The 16,391-nt window shown below is 39.3% G+C and overlaps 2 protein-coding genes across 2 annotated transcripts in view; both read right to left on the bottom strand.

Moving 5' to 3' along the window:
• npm3 (nucleophosmin/nucleoplasmin, 3) overlaps positions 1–16,391 on the bottom strand; it is a 165,737-nt gene that overhangs the window by 55,034 nt on the left and 94,312 nt on the right. The window lies entirely within an intron of this gene.
• On the bottom strand, positions 923–14,023 carry pprc1 (PPARG related coactivator 1). Its single transcript, XM_056269043.1, has 14 exons — positions 13,863–14,023; positions 11,999–12,136; positions 11,753–11,899; positions 11,569–11,634; positions 9,596–11,393; positions 9,475–9,528; positions 8,310–8,370; positions 7,959–8,026; positions 6,635–7,289; positions 6,332–6,541; positions 2,242–2,317; positions 2,028–2,149; positions 1,800–1,951; positions 923–1,415 (listed from the first exon to the last, which is right to left on the bottom strand). Exons 1-14 carry the CDS (start codon positions 13,941–13,943, stop codon positions 1,315–1,317), a joined length of 3,729 nt encoding a protein of 1,242 aa, XP_056125018.1. The 5' UTR covers positions 13,944–14,023; the 3' UTR covers positions 923–1,314.

Below are 16,391 nucleotides of genomic sequence, written 5' to 3'. Positions count from 1 at the left end.
TTTACTAACTCTTTTTTAAATTATTTGCCCATCCCTAACACACGCACGGTCGCACGCACACGCACGCACAGAGACTTTGAACCTACCGGTACTTTGAGTGGAGGCAGCGCTGTCCTCTCTCCAGACGAACTGAAGCGAGTAGTAAGCCGGCGAAAACTCATCTGACTATAGCTTTAAAATGCGCGGTAACTGTTGAGCGGCTACAGTGACGTGATACGTCACGTACGTATCCTAACTTTCTTTTTAGTGAGGCCGTGATAGGCTGTTGCAGTGTAGATTCCCATCAATCAAACACAATCACACCATTGTTTCTTTATATATTTTTAATGTTTTAATGATAAAAAATGCAACTATTATAATATAAAATTAAAGTAATTTTTTTTAAGAAAAAAAATGTGCCTGGGGTGGGGGGGCACAAGCATTTTTGCGGGCGGGCCCGGCCCCCTATGGCCCGCCCATAGCGACGGGTGTGTAACCCATCCTGCACATTTTCGTTACTCGTTGAGATTTGTCGATGTTTTAAGAATAAGCTCATAATTTGCATTTGTATCTCATTAAATGTATCTTCATTTAAAGAGGTTTCGATATTTGTATTGGAAAACATGACAAAAATTACAGAGGAAGATATTAATTTTTTTTGCAACGCATGCAACATTTAATGCCATGACTTTCTTGCCCTGATTTAATGACCTTTTTAAGGCCTTAATTTGAGTAAGGGCGAATTAAGACCTGCAGTCATGTATTCTAGCCATTCTCAAGTTTCTGTAAAATCAAGACGACCCCCAAAACACCATTTATTTCAAATCAATGTTGCTTATTTGGACAAATTAACACAAATGTTTTGTTAATCCTCTGCAAAAGTCTCCTCATTTCTTGTGTGAATGAAACCAATTTTTAAATCACAAAAGAGACAACAAAAAGGCATTTTTATATCTTAGGTTTATTTAGATTGAAATAAATTCAGCATTATAAACCCATTTTCCCCAACATAATGTTTCCATTCAATTCATTTTAAAATGTATCCAACATTCAGCGTCAGAATAAACATTTAAATAAATTTAATTCTTTTAAAAAAATTCTATATTTTTTTTTCCATTCCAGAGTTTTATTATATTTCATGATCTTTTTTTGCACTTTTGATTTTTCTTACAAATCTTCACTTCAATAGAAGGTGTAAACTTGCAGAAACAAAAAACAAAGAGAAAAACAAAACAAACAAAAACCAAAAACAGTAATTGAGAGGCAACACTGGAAGTGTGGGGCAGCATTTTGCTCCGAGGTAATAGGTCTTCTCATCGGTGGCTTGAATAATCGTTACCTTTTCAGGTTCCTCTGAGCTTGCTTGAGTAAAGTGTCAAAGTCTAGTGCATCAAATTTGCCCTTTGTAGGCTTTGGATTGTACTCCCTGTTTGAATCTGAAAACCATCAAAAAGAAACTTGTCACATCTGCAGGCTTTAATAGGAATGTTTTCAAAGACTAAATAAATGATGCACCGAAATCTGAGCCAAAAAGGCAAAAAAAAAAGAATTTTCAGTTTTTGCCAAAATAGATTTGTATGGGTGAACGTCACTGTTTCAGCCATACAAATCTATTTACAAATCTATTTTGGCCAAAACTGAAAATTCATTTTTTTTTGTGGCTTTTTGGTTGAGATTTTCTTTTTAATTAGCGCTTCTCCAAATATTTGTTTTGACTGCATCAACTTAAGTTAAATGAAAGCTTTCATTTTGGTAATAAATAAATTCTGGTGCATCACTACTTTAAATGGAAGGAGAACAGCTAACGATGCGAAGCTCACCAAGATCAGCATAACTGGTTTTGCAAAACTGCCTCCTGCCTCCAAAGCACAGGTCAAATGGAAGCTCATTCTGCTCCCTCAGCCTGCTTCCATTCTCAATAGCATTAAACGCATCCTTTTTGCTGTAGTATGTAACAAAGCCGTAGTTGTCTCTGAAATAACAGGAGTGTTAGCAATCCTCTTGTTAATGTTAAACAATACATCAAATAAATACAACAGAAGCCATACCCATTTTCTCTAAAGTGCACAGTGCACTCCTCAATCTTTCCGAAGAATGAGAAGCGTTCTTTCAGCTCCTTACGAGTCATGCTTCCTCGAATTCGTCCAACATAAACAACTCTCCGCTCCTCCTAAAAAACATTTCAATTGAAATGTCAGAAATCAAATCACCAAGGTGCCTTTAGGAACAAATGAAGATATTTCCCTTGATTGAAATACTCACAATGGCTTTCTCTTTGCGCATCTTTGTATCCTCATTGCAGTTTTGTGAAAGGTGGTAATCGGGCCTCTGATTAGGGCTGTCAAAAGTTAAAACATTTCAGGGTTAATAGTTAACTTGTACTAACAAAGCATAAAAAAACAAAATAAGAAAAAACACTTTACTTGAAATAATAAACTGAAATATATAGTCAGCATGAAATTCTTTCCATTCTGAAAAAAACCCAGGTAATTTTTTTTTTTATGTAATAATGCAATATTAATTATAAAGATTCATCTGTGCACAATTTTTTTTTTAAATTCATGTGCCTTCATAATCTTTAATCAAAGCAACTTCCTCTCCATCTTGCAGTGATATCTCTGATCTGGTCTCGTTTACCTGGTTTCTCAGTGATACACTACTCAGTTTGAGGTACATTATGAGATGTTGCAACTGTTACGTTTACCTGGTATTAAAGTGCCCCTATTATGGATTTTTGAAAAAGACCTTTCATGTAGTGTGTAACATGGCTCTAAGTGAATGAAAACATCCTGCAAAGTTTTAAATCTGACTAAAGTGCACCATATATAAAGTTATTGTCTTTCAAAAATAAGAGTCGACCGAGTCAATGAAATGAATCGTTTTTCAAATGAGTCATAAGCCGTGACGTCAAGACGAAACATAAGCATATTGCCTGTGCACTTATTGCGCGCGCACACCAGGGAAAACGTGAACCTCAAACCGGCAGCTGATTCCTGTGGATACTGGATAGCATCATGTCAAGAAGACGCTGTGCTCTACAATGTGAAGGGAAAGCCACGATACCACAGCATTATAATCCTAAACTTTTGCTGTTTGTTCCCTTTATTTTACTGACGAATGGTTCTCAAATCTAGGAGTTAAATGCAGGATTCGCAAACCGCTTCCTCTTGAAGCAGGGTGTTTTGAATTTTATATTGTGTAGGTCTCCTGCTAACTGGCTAACTCACATTATTACTGTCTTACTGAAATACTTCTGCTAATCAGTTGTGGGCCAATATTACCTAAAACTGTGTCTATTAATGCAGATTGTCTGTCGTTCTCACTACTTTGAGGAAAGATTAAGCATGGAGCAAGATTTTTTTTACCAACGTTTATGTTACATCAGTCATTCACGCTAGAGCTTGGCTAATGTATGCACTGTTATGCCGAGTTCAGACTGCACGATTTTCAAAATAATCGGGTCACAGTTGTTTTCACACTGCATGACTATCTGGGGTAACATTCAGTTTCTGCTGTGTTCACACTGCACGATGGATCGGCGACAGGAGGTTTCACACTGCATGTCTTTACAAAAGAAAGAATCGCCGACAACTTCTGCCTGGTCCGCAAACTACGTTTCACAACCAAACAAACGCGAGAAGTGATAGGAAATAACGGAAGATCACGCGTGCGTGAGACCGGAGTTCTCGCGCGACACTGAATTTGTTATTAAAAAAGATAGCCTACAAATTGTCTGTGCACTGATTTGTAGCGAAAATGAAAAAAAAAAAAAAAAAACCCATTTATTCAGGAAATGGTTGGGAAGACGAGGGGAGCAAGGACTGTGTTTTGCAAAGAGAGTTGGGGGTAAATAAATAATTTTGCAAATGACGTCCTGCTGTTGCTTCTGGTCACGCAAATGTTTGTGCTTTGTTTCTGTTTGATATAATTGTAAATATAGGCCTATTTATTAAAATACTGATATTCTGGTCTATAACTCCTCCTCCTCCCTGTATCTTGCTCTCTCGTTGGCTGTCGGTCATCGCCGATGTAGTTTTCAGTCAGAACACATTCACACAGCAGGATTGTGAATCGCCGACAGGTCCAGATATTTAGCATGCCAAATATCTCACGGGCGTCGGCGATTCTCTGAGATCGCTTCTTTGCTCATTCACACTGCGTGATTGTCACTCGCGTGAACGAGCACCGATTTGCCTGTGATTTCGGGCATTTGTCGGCGATTTCTCAAAACCTGTCGGCGAGCCAAAATCGGGGCTAAAATCGTGCAGTCTGAACTCTGCATTATTGATACAGTTTCCACATGTTTACCGCAATAAATTAGAAACATACTCGGTAAATAAATAAGTACAAGTAAAATAATCGGTTTGTGGATGGACATGCACTTTTTAATTAGCCTGGTAATACCAAACTCTGCTACTTCGCTTTGCTTCGTAGACAGAGCCTGGAATGGCATAATTTCTCGCAGGCGGGCGCTTGTCTGAAGTATAAAATCATTGGTTACCCGTAAGCCAATCACATAACGCAATCACCTCTCTCTCCAACTTAAACATCACCTCCATTCAAAATGTTTAACAAACACTCTTGTTCGGGCTTCAGTTTACAAATGCCGGGAATATTCTCCACAATAGAGCGAATTGCATCCCGTATCTCCATATCCGCGGTCGTTTTCGATTTCCTTAACCTAAAAAACAATCTTAAACTCAGCGCTTTAGCGTCTACGTCACGGCTCTCAGCCAGCCCTCTGTTCGTTGATTGGCCGGCTGTTTTCAGGCCGGAGGAAAACTGAGAGATAGGTCGCTATCTCAGACTGAGTCCAGACGCGAACTGAAATTGAGCGGAAGTACGAAGTCTGACGTAGTCAGGCTACTTTTTAATGCTGATGGTGAGGAATAAACGTAACAGTTGCAACATCTCATAATGTACCTCAAACTGAGTAGTGTATCACTGAGAAACATCCTGATCGAGTCGTCCTTGAGACGGAGGTTCGGGTTGAATAACTAGTTCTTCCAGTGTTTCATCATCGGACTCGCGCTCAGATTGATATGGTAAAATCGACGTCATTGTTTGTAACTGTGTTTAGTTTACGGTGTAGGAAGCCTCAGGACAAGCAGAGCTGACGATGTTTTGGCAATGGGCGTTTTTGTTTTCGACACGTGCGCTGTACACGGTAAACCAATCACAACAGACTGAGCTGTCTGGCCAATCAGAGCAGAGTAGCTTGCGGAAAGGAAGGATTTAGAGAGATTGATTCATTGACGAGTCGTTTGAGAATAATTGAAAATGTGGTGATGTGCAAATGTGTATTATGAGAAAATGAAAGTTCTTTTTTTGACCTTTGATGCATGTAAACCTGTTGTAGGAGACTCAAACAACATTAGGAAACTTTAAAATAGCACAATAGGGGCACTTTAAGATGCATTTTGCTCGATCGGATCACAAGTAAACGAGGGATTCCCATTTACACCTGATGTTTTAATCCGTCTCTTTTGTCCACTTTTGGGCTCTATCGTTGGGTAGATGTATGGGCTTTTCAGATCTTTCAATCTAATGGATGTGAAAGGAGATGACGGGGAAATAAAAAATCAGGAATGGTGAGAGAAAATTGTGCTTGGTACATTTTTCGTCTTCAAACCAAACTTGGGTCTTCAGCCGACAAAGTTGAAATCCCGCCTGGCTACCGCTTACCATAATGATTACGCGTTAGGTTAGAAGGTGGAGAGAAGGAGGTCTTTTGCAGTTATTCGAACACATGAGCGGCTACACTACAAAAGCAATCTGGTCGAATGCGTTTTCAACTACCCCTGGAAGTGGACAAGCGCAAAATGTTTTAGACCCCGTTTACACGTGTTTAGCGTCATCCACTTGTAATCAGATTGAGGAATATAGTTCTTAATACCAGGTGTAAACAGGGCCTCTGATGATGCGTTTACTGGCGCAAGGACAGGACAACCTGTCTCTCACATGAGATCACAGCAATAGCAAACCACAACCATCCAATCAATTGCAGATGGACAAAATCAAGTCCTGTCCTTCTGGTCCAAGAAGCAGTTTCACCTGGATATACAGAATGTCACAATAGCGAAAATGCTATTGCAACTTCTGTTTCATGCCAACTTTAACAATGTACTAAAATTACATAAATCTAAAACTAATACAAATTTTAGAGACATTAAAAGCAAAAATACATAAATGACAGATGTGCATCAAAATTACTTAAACTTTAAAATGACAATGAAAACAGAAAAACACCTAATTCAAAATATTTAACTATAATAGTATCTCAATGATACAAAAATAACAAATAAAAATACACAGATGACAGCACAGTATTTGCTATCATGCCAGTTCTCACCTTCTATGAGTTTTCCAACGCAGATGTCCATGAGAATCAGAGGAGCGGGACCTGGATCTAGAGCGGCTGTGACTCCAAGATCCAGAGCGTGAGCTTGAATAGGAATATCGACGCCGACGGGGTGGGGAAAATGACCTGGAGCTGGATCGGGAACGAGATCGAGACAGAGATGAACAACTGGATCCGCTGCTGGAGTGACGAGACCTGTATCTGTAATTGTAAAAAAAAAAGGATACTGTGCTCTCAACATTACTTTTTAATTATCATATATGTATAATAACCATAGACAAAGTCAAAGCGGACCTTTTCCTGGGTGGTGAACGTGATCTGGAGGAGGATTCAGAACTGGATTCTGAGCTACTAGAGGATTGGGCTCTGTATCTTCGCTTTGCGCGGCCTCTGTCCTGCTGGTACTGTCTGGAGGAACACTCAGAGTAGTCCAGAGTTTTTTGCTGGTTACATTTTGCTTCATCCAGTAAAGAGCTTTCAGAGTCAGGCCTGTTTGGAGAGGCATCTGGAGTCACCAAGGTAGAGCGGTTTAATGTGCACCTTGTATCTGCAGAAGGTTGACTGAAGCTGAGGTTTCCTTCTGTAACTGGAGTTGATGAAGCCTTGGAGACACTGTTCTGCGTCGGCTTAATGGAGGACAGCTCGACAGTCTTGATAAGAATGCTAGGCTGTTGTTTGACATTCCATCGACTGCCAACTTCATTTTGATTGGCTTCTTTTGGAGGGAGGCAATAGTCATGGTCAAGGGAGAAAGGTTGAGTCTGCCCAGTGGTAGTAGGGGTCGGAGGCTTGCTGCGCAGCTTATTTGAAGGGAGTGGTTTTGCTTCTATCTGAATGGCCTTGCTAGGAGTTGGCTTAAGGACCTCCGACTTCTTGGTTTTCCCCAGTAGTGAAACCGGTGCAATAGGTTTCCACATCTGGTGTGGGGGAGTGGCAGGTGGTGTAAGGCCTATGGGATGATTCAGATAAAAAGAGTTTACTTTTATTCATTTTATTACTTGCATAAAATATAGGAATGTGTTTGCATTATATAACAAAATAGGTCTACAACAAAATTTATTTAAATTTACAAGCTATATTATATATACACTACCATTTAAAAGTTTGGGGTCAGCAACACTTCTTTTTTAAAGAAATTCTAAATTAACATCACCAAGGATGCATTAAATGGATCCATCCATGGAAAATACATGACAGTAAAGACATAATAATGTTACAAAATATTTCAAATTCAAATAAATGCTGTCGTTTTAAACTTTTAAAGAAAAAAGTATCACTTTCCACAAAAAAACATTAGGCAGCACAAATGTTTTCAACATTGATGATAATAATAAGAAACATTTCTTGAGCAGCTAATCAGCATATTATAATGATTTCTGAAGGAAGATGTGACACTGAAGACTAGAGTAATGATGCTGGAAATTTAGCTTTGGCTTTGCCAGGAATAAAAAAGATTTTAAGATTTTTCCATGGACAATAGAAAATGTATTTTAAATTGTAATTATATTACACAATATTACAGTTTTTACTGCATTTTGCTATGGTGATCATCAGAGACTTTTGAATAGTGTATATAAAATATATTGCACACTAAATTATTATTTTTTATTTATTTTACCGGCTGTGCTTCCCAGGTCATGGTTGCGGGTTTTCTCCAGGGCCTTAGTCTCCACCTGCTGCTCATAACTGAATTAAGAAAATAAAAGGGAATAAATACAATTTGCAATGGCAACATCAAAAGCTTTGAATTGCTGATGTTGTTAAAACATCACTCAGACTGACACAAGCTATGCTCATGTTTGTCTCTAATGGCCACCTTCACATTCTGAAGTCATGTTGAGAGACTTCATTTGTTTCGGCAGGTCTTGGTGAAATGTGGCTTATGGCCACACACACAAACATTGAGTTTGGTGCAAGAGCAGCACAATGGCTGTAGGGTAACTCCATCACTCTGCCTCATGATACTCACCTGGAGTTTCCTACAGCGGCTGCTCTACCACAGACCTCCGGTACCCTTGGCTCTTCTTTTGCTGGAAAGAAAAAAGGAGGGTTGTGAATGACCAAATACAGGAGGTGAAAGTGGGACAGACCCTTAAAATAACTGCAACAATAAAATTGTTCAGCATTTAGCAGATCACGGCCACGACAAAAAGCATGTATTGTGATACACTACAAAACTTCCCCACTCAACAGCTGAGAAACAGCAGACTAAAGATAAATGCTTGTTTAATGGGTACACAGTCAGTATTCAGCCCCTGCATGTCCTCAGACAAAGACAGCCAACTGGTTTTAAAATGGTTTTGTTAACAGGGCAGAATTCCAGCAGTTCAATGAACACTAGCACATGGCAGCTGTTTTCATTAAAGCCACGCCCTCTCTTAAAGTTACAGACCCTACCCTTAAGGTGTGGTCACATTAATGTAATATCAGCACCTTTTCGTGGCAAAAATATTCATTGTCTATTGTTAATAACGTGGTGTATAAAGCAGAGCTCACACAGAAGTCACTTTCAAGCAAAAACTTTCACTAACAGTTTCACCGCAGTCAACTCAAACTAGAAAATGAGCAAAGTTACCTATTTTCCACAGGGGCCAATTCTTATTGGAATGACTGGATTAAGCCCATGAAATTGCCAAGCAATTGTAAATCTGACCGCACCTTTAGGAATACCACACCCTCTTTTCTTTTTTTTTAAGCTGGACTGGTTCTATATGACTGGTTAATGTTTTATCATTTTACAACCACTACACCACTCTGGTTAAACAGAATTCCACTAGGAAAAGGGTACAAAACCTTAAAGCCATTTTAACTCATTTGAACCAAATGCCATTAATAATACATCAAGATAAGATGAACACGGTGGTGTGACAACAGTCTTATCTAACCCACTGGGTCATGTTAAACTGAACTCTGTACTTGCAATCTGTGCTTGACCTGGCAAAATGGACACAAATTCCTTTGTCCCAGGAATGCCATCTTTCTCCAAACGTTAGTGTGGCCTAGTTGCTTACAAACTAATGGTCTGTATTCTAAAGATGGCAGTGGGTGTATGTGTTCACTAAGGAGGCGCATTGGTTTCCAAAGAAATTGGTGAACAAATACTTTAAGAAAAAGTGCTCAGACACATCACTTACTCTGAGACTCCTCAAACTGCTCCAGGAGGCTTGTAAGATCAGCAGCTTCAATACCTGAGAGAAAAAGTTCATCATAATCCAATCAACTGAAACTCTTAATTACATACGGAAAAATGCTCACCAATTTCATTTGTGAACGACTCAATCAGCTCAACTGTGGTGTTCTTCGGTTTGGTGATATCCGAAGAAACCATCCTCATCTGCTCTGCCAGTTCAACAACTCTAGCCTGAACTTGAGCTGAGAAAAACGGCTGAATAGCTATCGGTGCAATATGAGGCTGTAACCGTGGGGTCAGCTTTTTAGAATTAGTTGGCAGGGTGTTTTTGGCTTGATCAGGCACGGGGGCCAAAACAACCTGCTCGGTCTCTCTCTTTGCAGGCACAGCAGCACTAGGTTTAAGAGGAATAGAGTTTGAGCTCTGAACTGGTGTAGTGATCATCTGAGGCCTTGAGGGATCTTTAGATGGCACATCTTCACACAGATGAGCAGCATTGGGGTGACTATGTAAACATTCCTTATAACTAGGTGCATTGAGACCGTGAGAGTCTCCAGATGTAGTGGACACTGGTGGTGAAACCATCCTTTCAGGAGGCACCTCAGCCACACGTCTGATCGGGGTAGAGGTCTCGGTATGAATAGTGTTTTGTGGCACGCTGATGGGAGTAGGTAGTTTCTGGGGTGATGAGTGGACTGAATGGGGTAAACTTTCAGATGTACCTGAAGGTGGAGGGGTTGATGCTTTAGAAGTTGCAGGTTTCTTAGAGGAAACCATCAGTGAAGCTGGAGGGATGAGTAATGCTTCAGGTGTTGGGGGAGCAGCAGGGCCTCTCGGGTGCCATGCAGGCATGATTTCAGGTGCAAGGTCTTTTTTAACAGGAGTATGCAAGGTTTTACGTGGGTCTCTGGGGTTTGGGTCTGGCAGGCAAGGTATTAGGGGAAGCTCCTTGGGCGCTTCAGGCAACTTGGGCCATTTAGTGCTGTAATCCTCCGTTTTGTCCACAGGGTCTGGTTTCTTCTGCTGGCGGAGGAGACGGTACTGCTGTAAACTGAGAGGTTTGGGCTTGGTTTCATTACGCTGACAAACAGCATGCTGCTCACTAACAGGCTCTTGTTTTGAGGGTGGTTCTTCCTCTAAAGACTTTTTAAGAGCTTTCTTCTCTGGCTGTGAGTCAGTGATTTTTGCTTCAGCTTGAGGGGTCATGATGTGCTCCTTCTCAACTCGTGGCTCAGGGGTCATCAACTGTGTTGGACGAACAATTTTGGGTCTCTCAGGCTCTGTCGATAAATGAACGGGTGAAAAAGTCACCTTTTTCTTCTTTTGTTCTTTCTGCTGTTTCTTCTGGGGCTCCTCTTTAACTCTTGAGCTTCTCAAAATTCTCTGTTCAACCAGATCAGCTTTAACAGGTTTACATTTCTTTTTCCCTTTACATAACTTGCCAACCTTTTTCTCCTCTTCAACAAGAGATACTTCAGAAGGTGGTGGTAATTTTTCAGCACTATCCTCAGGCTTTGGTTCTAGCTTGTTTATGCTTTTTTCCGGAACTCTTTGCTCTCCTTCTGCAGAGTCTGTGTGAGAAAAAGGGATGCCGAGATCTGGGATTGCCAGGATGGGCTCTCCATGCTCTCCTTGATCAACCACTTCTAGCACGAGGCCCCCCTCGGGCAGGAGATGCTCTTGTCCCTCTTCTCCTTCCATACATAATGTCATGCAGTAAGGGTGCATGTGTTTTACTAAATCGCTTAGAGTGACAGGCATGCTCTCTCCATCCTGTTCTAAGGACACTGGAAGGCACCAATCAAATTCCTCCAGTGATGACAAATCAATATTAGCTATTGGGTTTGAAAAACTAGCATCCCCATCTTCCTCCTCTTCTCCTTCACTGTTCTGCTTGGATGCTCTCTGCATTCGTGGGAGACTCTAAAACAAAAACATTGTCTCACATTAGTTATACATTGAGGGAAAAACAAAAAAACAATTAGACCCCCCCCCCCCCTTTTGTGCTGCCATCAAAAACAAATTTAATGAACCTATTTAGTTTTTTTTTTTTTTTTTTTTTAAATGGACGAGGAATGAAGATTCAGAACTTAAATACCTTTCCAGGAAATTGTCTTGCATGAATCAATGCCTCTGGAGGAGACCGTGAAAACATCTTTCTCAACTAGAGTGGATAAAAGAAAATAAGTATCTGAAAATGCATCAAGCTGTTCAAAAAAACGAAAAACTTTCTATTGCATTCCTGACATGCTTGGACAGGTGAAGACCGACTGGAGACTCACCGATGAGTGTTCCTTCTGTCCTGAGAACAGGTCTGAATCCGGCAGAGTGTCAAAAGGGGATAAGTTCTCATCATCAACATTGTCAAGTATTTCAGTGAGAGCTGTGAGCAGTGTTGCTTCACTTTCCTCATCAATATTACATTTAACCTGAAACAAAGGAAGCATTTTGTGAATACCATTGCTGACTGACATGAAATTTGAAATTCCAAATTATGCAATGAACAGTTTTATAAAGGCATTATTTACTTCTCCAGTGGGGTTGTCCTCAAAAATGGACAGAATAGAAGGATCCAAGCAGCCATGTAAAACCTCCAGAGCATCTCCGTTGTTAAGGCTGGGATACTCCAGACAGCTTCCAGTGAAGCTTCCCTGAAGGATCTCTGCCTGCAATATTCCATAAAAAAAAAATGTCCATTTTTATTTCATGGAGACTTTAATGTTTGGTCTTACTTGACCCATCACCAGACCACTCCATAGAAAAATATCAAATGAAACTCAAGACTTCAAGCAGTCATTTCCATTAGTTTACTGGACAGTCTGGCTGATGCTACACAATTATTAACTTAAGTAATAATATCATATGTTTTTAAAACAATACTTTCAGAATTAAATGTGCTTCTAAAACCAGAAATCACTGCATGGTGAAATATGCATTAGCTGAGTTTGTAAGCAAGTTAATGTTCCCATATTTAAGAAATGCAAACAATGTGCTGTCTTCAAGGCTTGTAATCGCTGGCCTGTTCTGCAGCAGCTGATGTTATGGTCAGCTTTAGTGTTAATACAGCTCATGGAATCATTTATTCACATGACTTCAAGTGAAACATTGTTAATAATCAACTCTCTTTGTTTTGATCATTTTAATAATATTATGCTCATGAATTTGAAAGCAAAACACTAAAACTCAAAGAGCATGCATAGACAAGCTATTTAAATCGGAACAAATGTAAATGGGCATTTCAAAATTGTGTTAAATATAATGTGGTAAATAATAAAATGCAAGCACGTTCAATTTTTAAATGCGTTCATTTGTAGCTACAACCACGTGTTGCGCACACACGTCATCCTGCCGCAGTGCATTACTGGGCAAACCCAACACCGGCACAGTTCAAAACACGCCGTGTGCTACCACACATTCTGCATGGCCACTGTCATTTTCTTAAAATATATCTAGATTGCATCTTTAGGCCAGCTTGATAACAAACCGTTTTCGTTTTAAAAACTAAATGGGCTGAATTAAAGAGTGCTGTCAGTAAATACACATGGCCCAACATGACTGTCCCACCCATACCTGCACCACGTGCTGGACAGCTAGTCAACGCAAACCGCATTGAACAACATGGGGCTAACTTTTTAATTTACATTCACGACCATGCCATATAAGAAATGAATAGGTAATAAATGCAAACACTCGGAGTAGAATACATAAAAAAAGTGTCCGTTGCCTGATAATCGCAGTTTCAGTGTTAAATGTTTAAGTTAAATGTACGACCATGCATAAACACTGTTAGATTCATTCAATCAGCCACGTGGGTGTGAGTTACTTGAAAATGTAACAAACAACAAGAAAGCCACATTTGATCAACAATGGGATGTGTACTAAGAACTTACTAATAAATAATTTCAAAATACATACATTAAATTGGAATTCTCCTTCAGAACTGACACATTCAAACAGCTAACAATTCCTGGTTACAGATTATCGATAACATTAAAACCACAAAACAATGCGTTTAGAGTTTACGAAAAACAAAACTCTCCTATTTTTTTTATTAAAACGATAATTTGTTGTTTAATCACTGGTCTAGAGTGATAAAGTTATGAATGCAAATGCATGGCAACATCATCTAAAACGAGCAAACTTTTGCATCAATCCCTTGACAAGCGAGCTCAGTGAAAACACGTACGAAATCTAGCAACACCTGGAGAATGCTAAATCTGTTTGTTTTTATGTTTTTTCCCAAATTGAAAAAATGATGGAGCATCAGCATCCACGTGTCACAAAGTCCTGCACATAATCGCGTATTTACCTTGAATATTTGGCACAGTGATGAATGTCATCAATTTCATTCTGGCACAACATCATATAAGTATCAATATGTGCAGTTCTCACCTCGTCAAGATTCACCGGGGTGAACATTTGAGTATTACAGGCTTTTAACATCTCCTCGCCTGTTCCCCACCGCGCCGCCATCTTACAACTCAACTGTGTGTGTGTGGAAAAACGTGAATCAACTGCAGGCGCAGCAGCAGCCGGTTACAAACCACGTGCTATTTGCGTTCCCGGGAACTGAACGGGTTTAGTCCCGCCCCAATTATGCGTAATCAAACGTCAGCTAACTCACAAAACTCTTCTCTTTAGTTATGGTAAGTGGCAAAAAAAATTCTTTCTTGCTTGATATTTATCACCTTATGTAATGTTAGGGTTAAACGTTTGTTCAGTATAATGAAAATTGAGAAGTGTGTTTTGAATTCGTTCATTTGAAGTGTTAGGAACACAATATGTTTAGTCACAATATGGGAACTTTGTAATCCATAACATCGATTTCATATTTCTCTGAACTTAGACATAATGAAAAAATAAGTTTGGAAACTTTAATATTTTTTTCGGGGACTTTATGATACCGTGAACCAGTGTCAAATGCTGCTAGTCAGTTTTACAATAGCCCAGATTTGTTATTGCCCAGTTTGGCTTGTGTGGGCTAAAAAGACATGTAAAATACATTGACATCTTTGCAAAATTTGTGTCCATTTCACAAACACAATAAACTATTGAAGCATATACTTTTATTTAAAAGAACATAAACACTGCTTTAGAAGGCAAACGTATTTTAAAAAACAACTAAATTATAAGTATTACTATTATTTTTATAGATAGATAACATATTTGTGGCTTTTAAGGAAGTATGTCTTCTAAATGTATGTGTGCTAACTATTCTGCACAAAATCAGTCGATGTGTAGTCCTCTCTTTGCAGTGACACATCTTTGCCAGCAGATGTCCTCCGTGTTCTTTCTTGTGAGCAATAGCTCTACTATACGCTAAACAACGATGTTAACACTTGTGTAGCTGTTTAAACATGGCACATGCTTGTTACCATGAATTGTTTAGTAAATTACTGTTTCTCTCACTGGAAGGATAATTAAACGCTCTCTTTCTGTTTAAACTAGCATTTCATGTCCATTTCTTGGGCTCCACACTTTATGCTGTTAGCCACTAAGTGCCATTAAATATTGGTTTGGCTTTGTTGTCCACTGCTTTCCTTCCCATTTAGTGAACTTTTAATTGAACAAAATGTATTTTGTCCTTGTCACCCTTTTTAAGTGTCACTGTTTGTATGCTCTTTGCAGAGTTGTTGTGTACAGTTTAAACTTAAACTAACATGTGATTTGTAAAACATATTTTAAGTCAACAAGTCTAAAATACTTCAGCACTGTCTATCAGTTTCAGTTAACCGTTATGTTAGTGAAGATATTTCTCAGAGACTCACGTTCAAAGCTCTGCAGTTTTAACCCACATTACAGTTGGTCCATGGGTGCAACCTTTAGACTTTTATTACCTTTACAACCTTTTTTATTGACCAACAACCCACTGGTAAAATAAAACAGCGTTTATTAGACGGCTGAGATGAATCAATATCAAAATTAATATTTATTTTTATGTGTTTAAATAAAGAAGAAACTGAGAGCACCAATAACAGGCATAACTAATGACTATTATTAATACTGTAAATATATAGGCTAATGCAAATTAGGCATAAAATGAATCACATAATACTTGCCAAATTTGCCTTTTTTTATTTGTAGTCTTTGTTGTCTCTTCTTTTCCAAAATAGATATGAGTACCTGGTCACTAGGAAAATATGTGATTATTCTTTTTATTCGTTTGGTGTGCTGTGAATTGTGTTCCTCAGACATTTACTGGGAAGCACCAATACTAGCAAAGTGTTTCAAGAGAATGTCTGTATGAGCATTGAAGACGTCACTGCATCATCTTGAGGGTTTTGTTTGCGTAAGCAGTGTTTGTGGGTTGCTTTCATAAAAAAAGTCTCTCATAACTATACAGTCTCTCATAGTACAGCTGTCTGTCCCAAAGTGGGTGAACAAGAGCAATTACAATCACATGTTTGTGAGCAAGAAAATCCTGCTCCACCTCTCTTTAAAGCTGTGCTGTCCTGTTCTCTTCAGCCTATTGCTCGCAGCTACCTGACTGTACTGAAAATCATTCATCCACTACCACTGTTGCCATGGCAACTAGAGGGGAAATCCATTTTATCAGCCTCTTCGTCACACTACATCCTTCCGTCCCCCCCCCCCTCTCTCTCTCTCTCTCTCGCGCTCATTCCCTCCCAACCATCGCTTTCTTTAGCTCTCTATGCTATCTCGTGTTATTCTTTTCTTCCTGTCTCAGTCAGAGGATAGACAGGCAGCAGAGGATGCAACTCAATAAACAGAACCATGCTATGGCATCAAGATGTTATAATACCTTGTTTTAGAGACTTTGTACTTGGTTGAATCATGCTGTGTCATCTGTTGTATTGACTGCAGTGTGAAACTTTTGCACTATGTACTAGTTATCAATCATATGACATATCTGCTGGCCTTTGCACATTAGAATATTTCATTATGTAACACTTATGCCCT

The sequence above is a fragment of the Rhinichthys klamathensis genome, unplaced genomic scaffold (genome assembly GCF_029890125.1).
Source record: "Rhinichthys klamathensis goyatoka isolate OS25496 unplaced genomic scaffold, OSU_Roscu_1.1 h1tg000280l_1, whole genome shotgun sequence".
NCBI lineage: Eukaryota > Metazoa > Chordata > Actinopteri > Cypriniformes > Leuciscidae > Rhinichthys > Rhinichthys klamathensis.
Note: the sequence above shows the minus strand (reverse complement) of the source record. Positions and strands in the feature narration are given on the sequence as shown.

Excerpts from the sequence above, each read along its gene's own strand:
- pprc1 (XM_056269043.1), bottom strand. The coding sequence starts at position 13,943 with ATGGCGGCGCGGTGGGGAACAGGCGAGGAGATGTTAAAAGCCTGTAAT. Across the intron at positions 11,394-11,568 it reads CAAGACAATTTCCTGGAAAG|AGTCTCCCACGAATGCAGAG; the intron begins GTATTTAAGTTC and ends TTTTTGTTTTAG. Across the intron at positions 6,542-6,634 it reads CGTTCACCACCCAGGAAAAG|ATACAGGTCTCGTCACTCCA; the intron begins GTCCGCTTTGAC and ends TTACAATTACAG.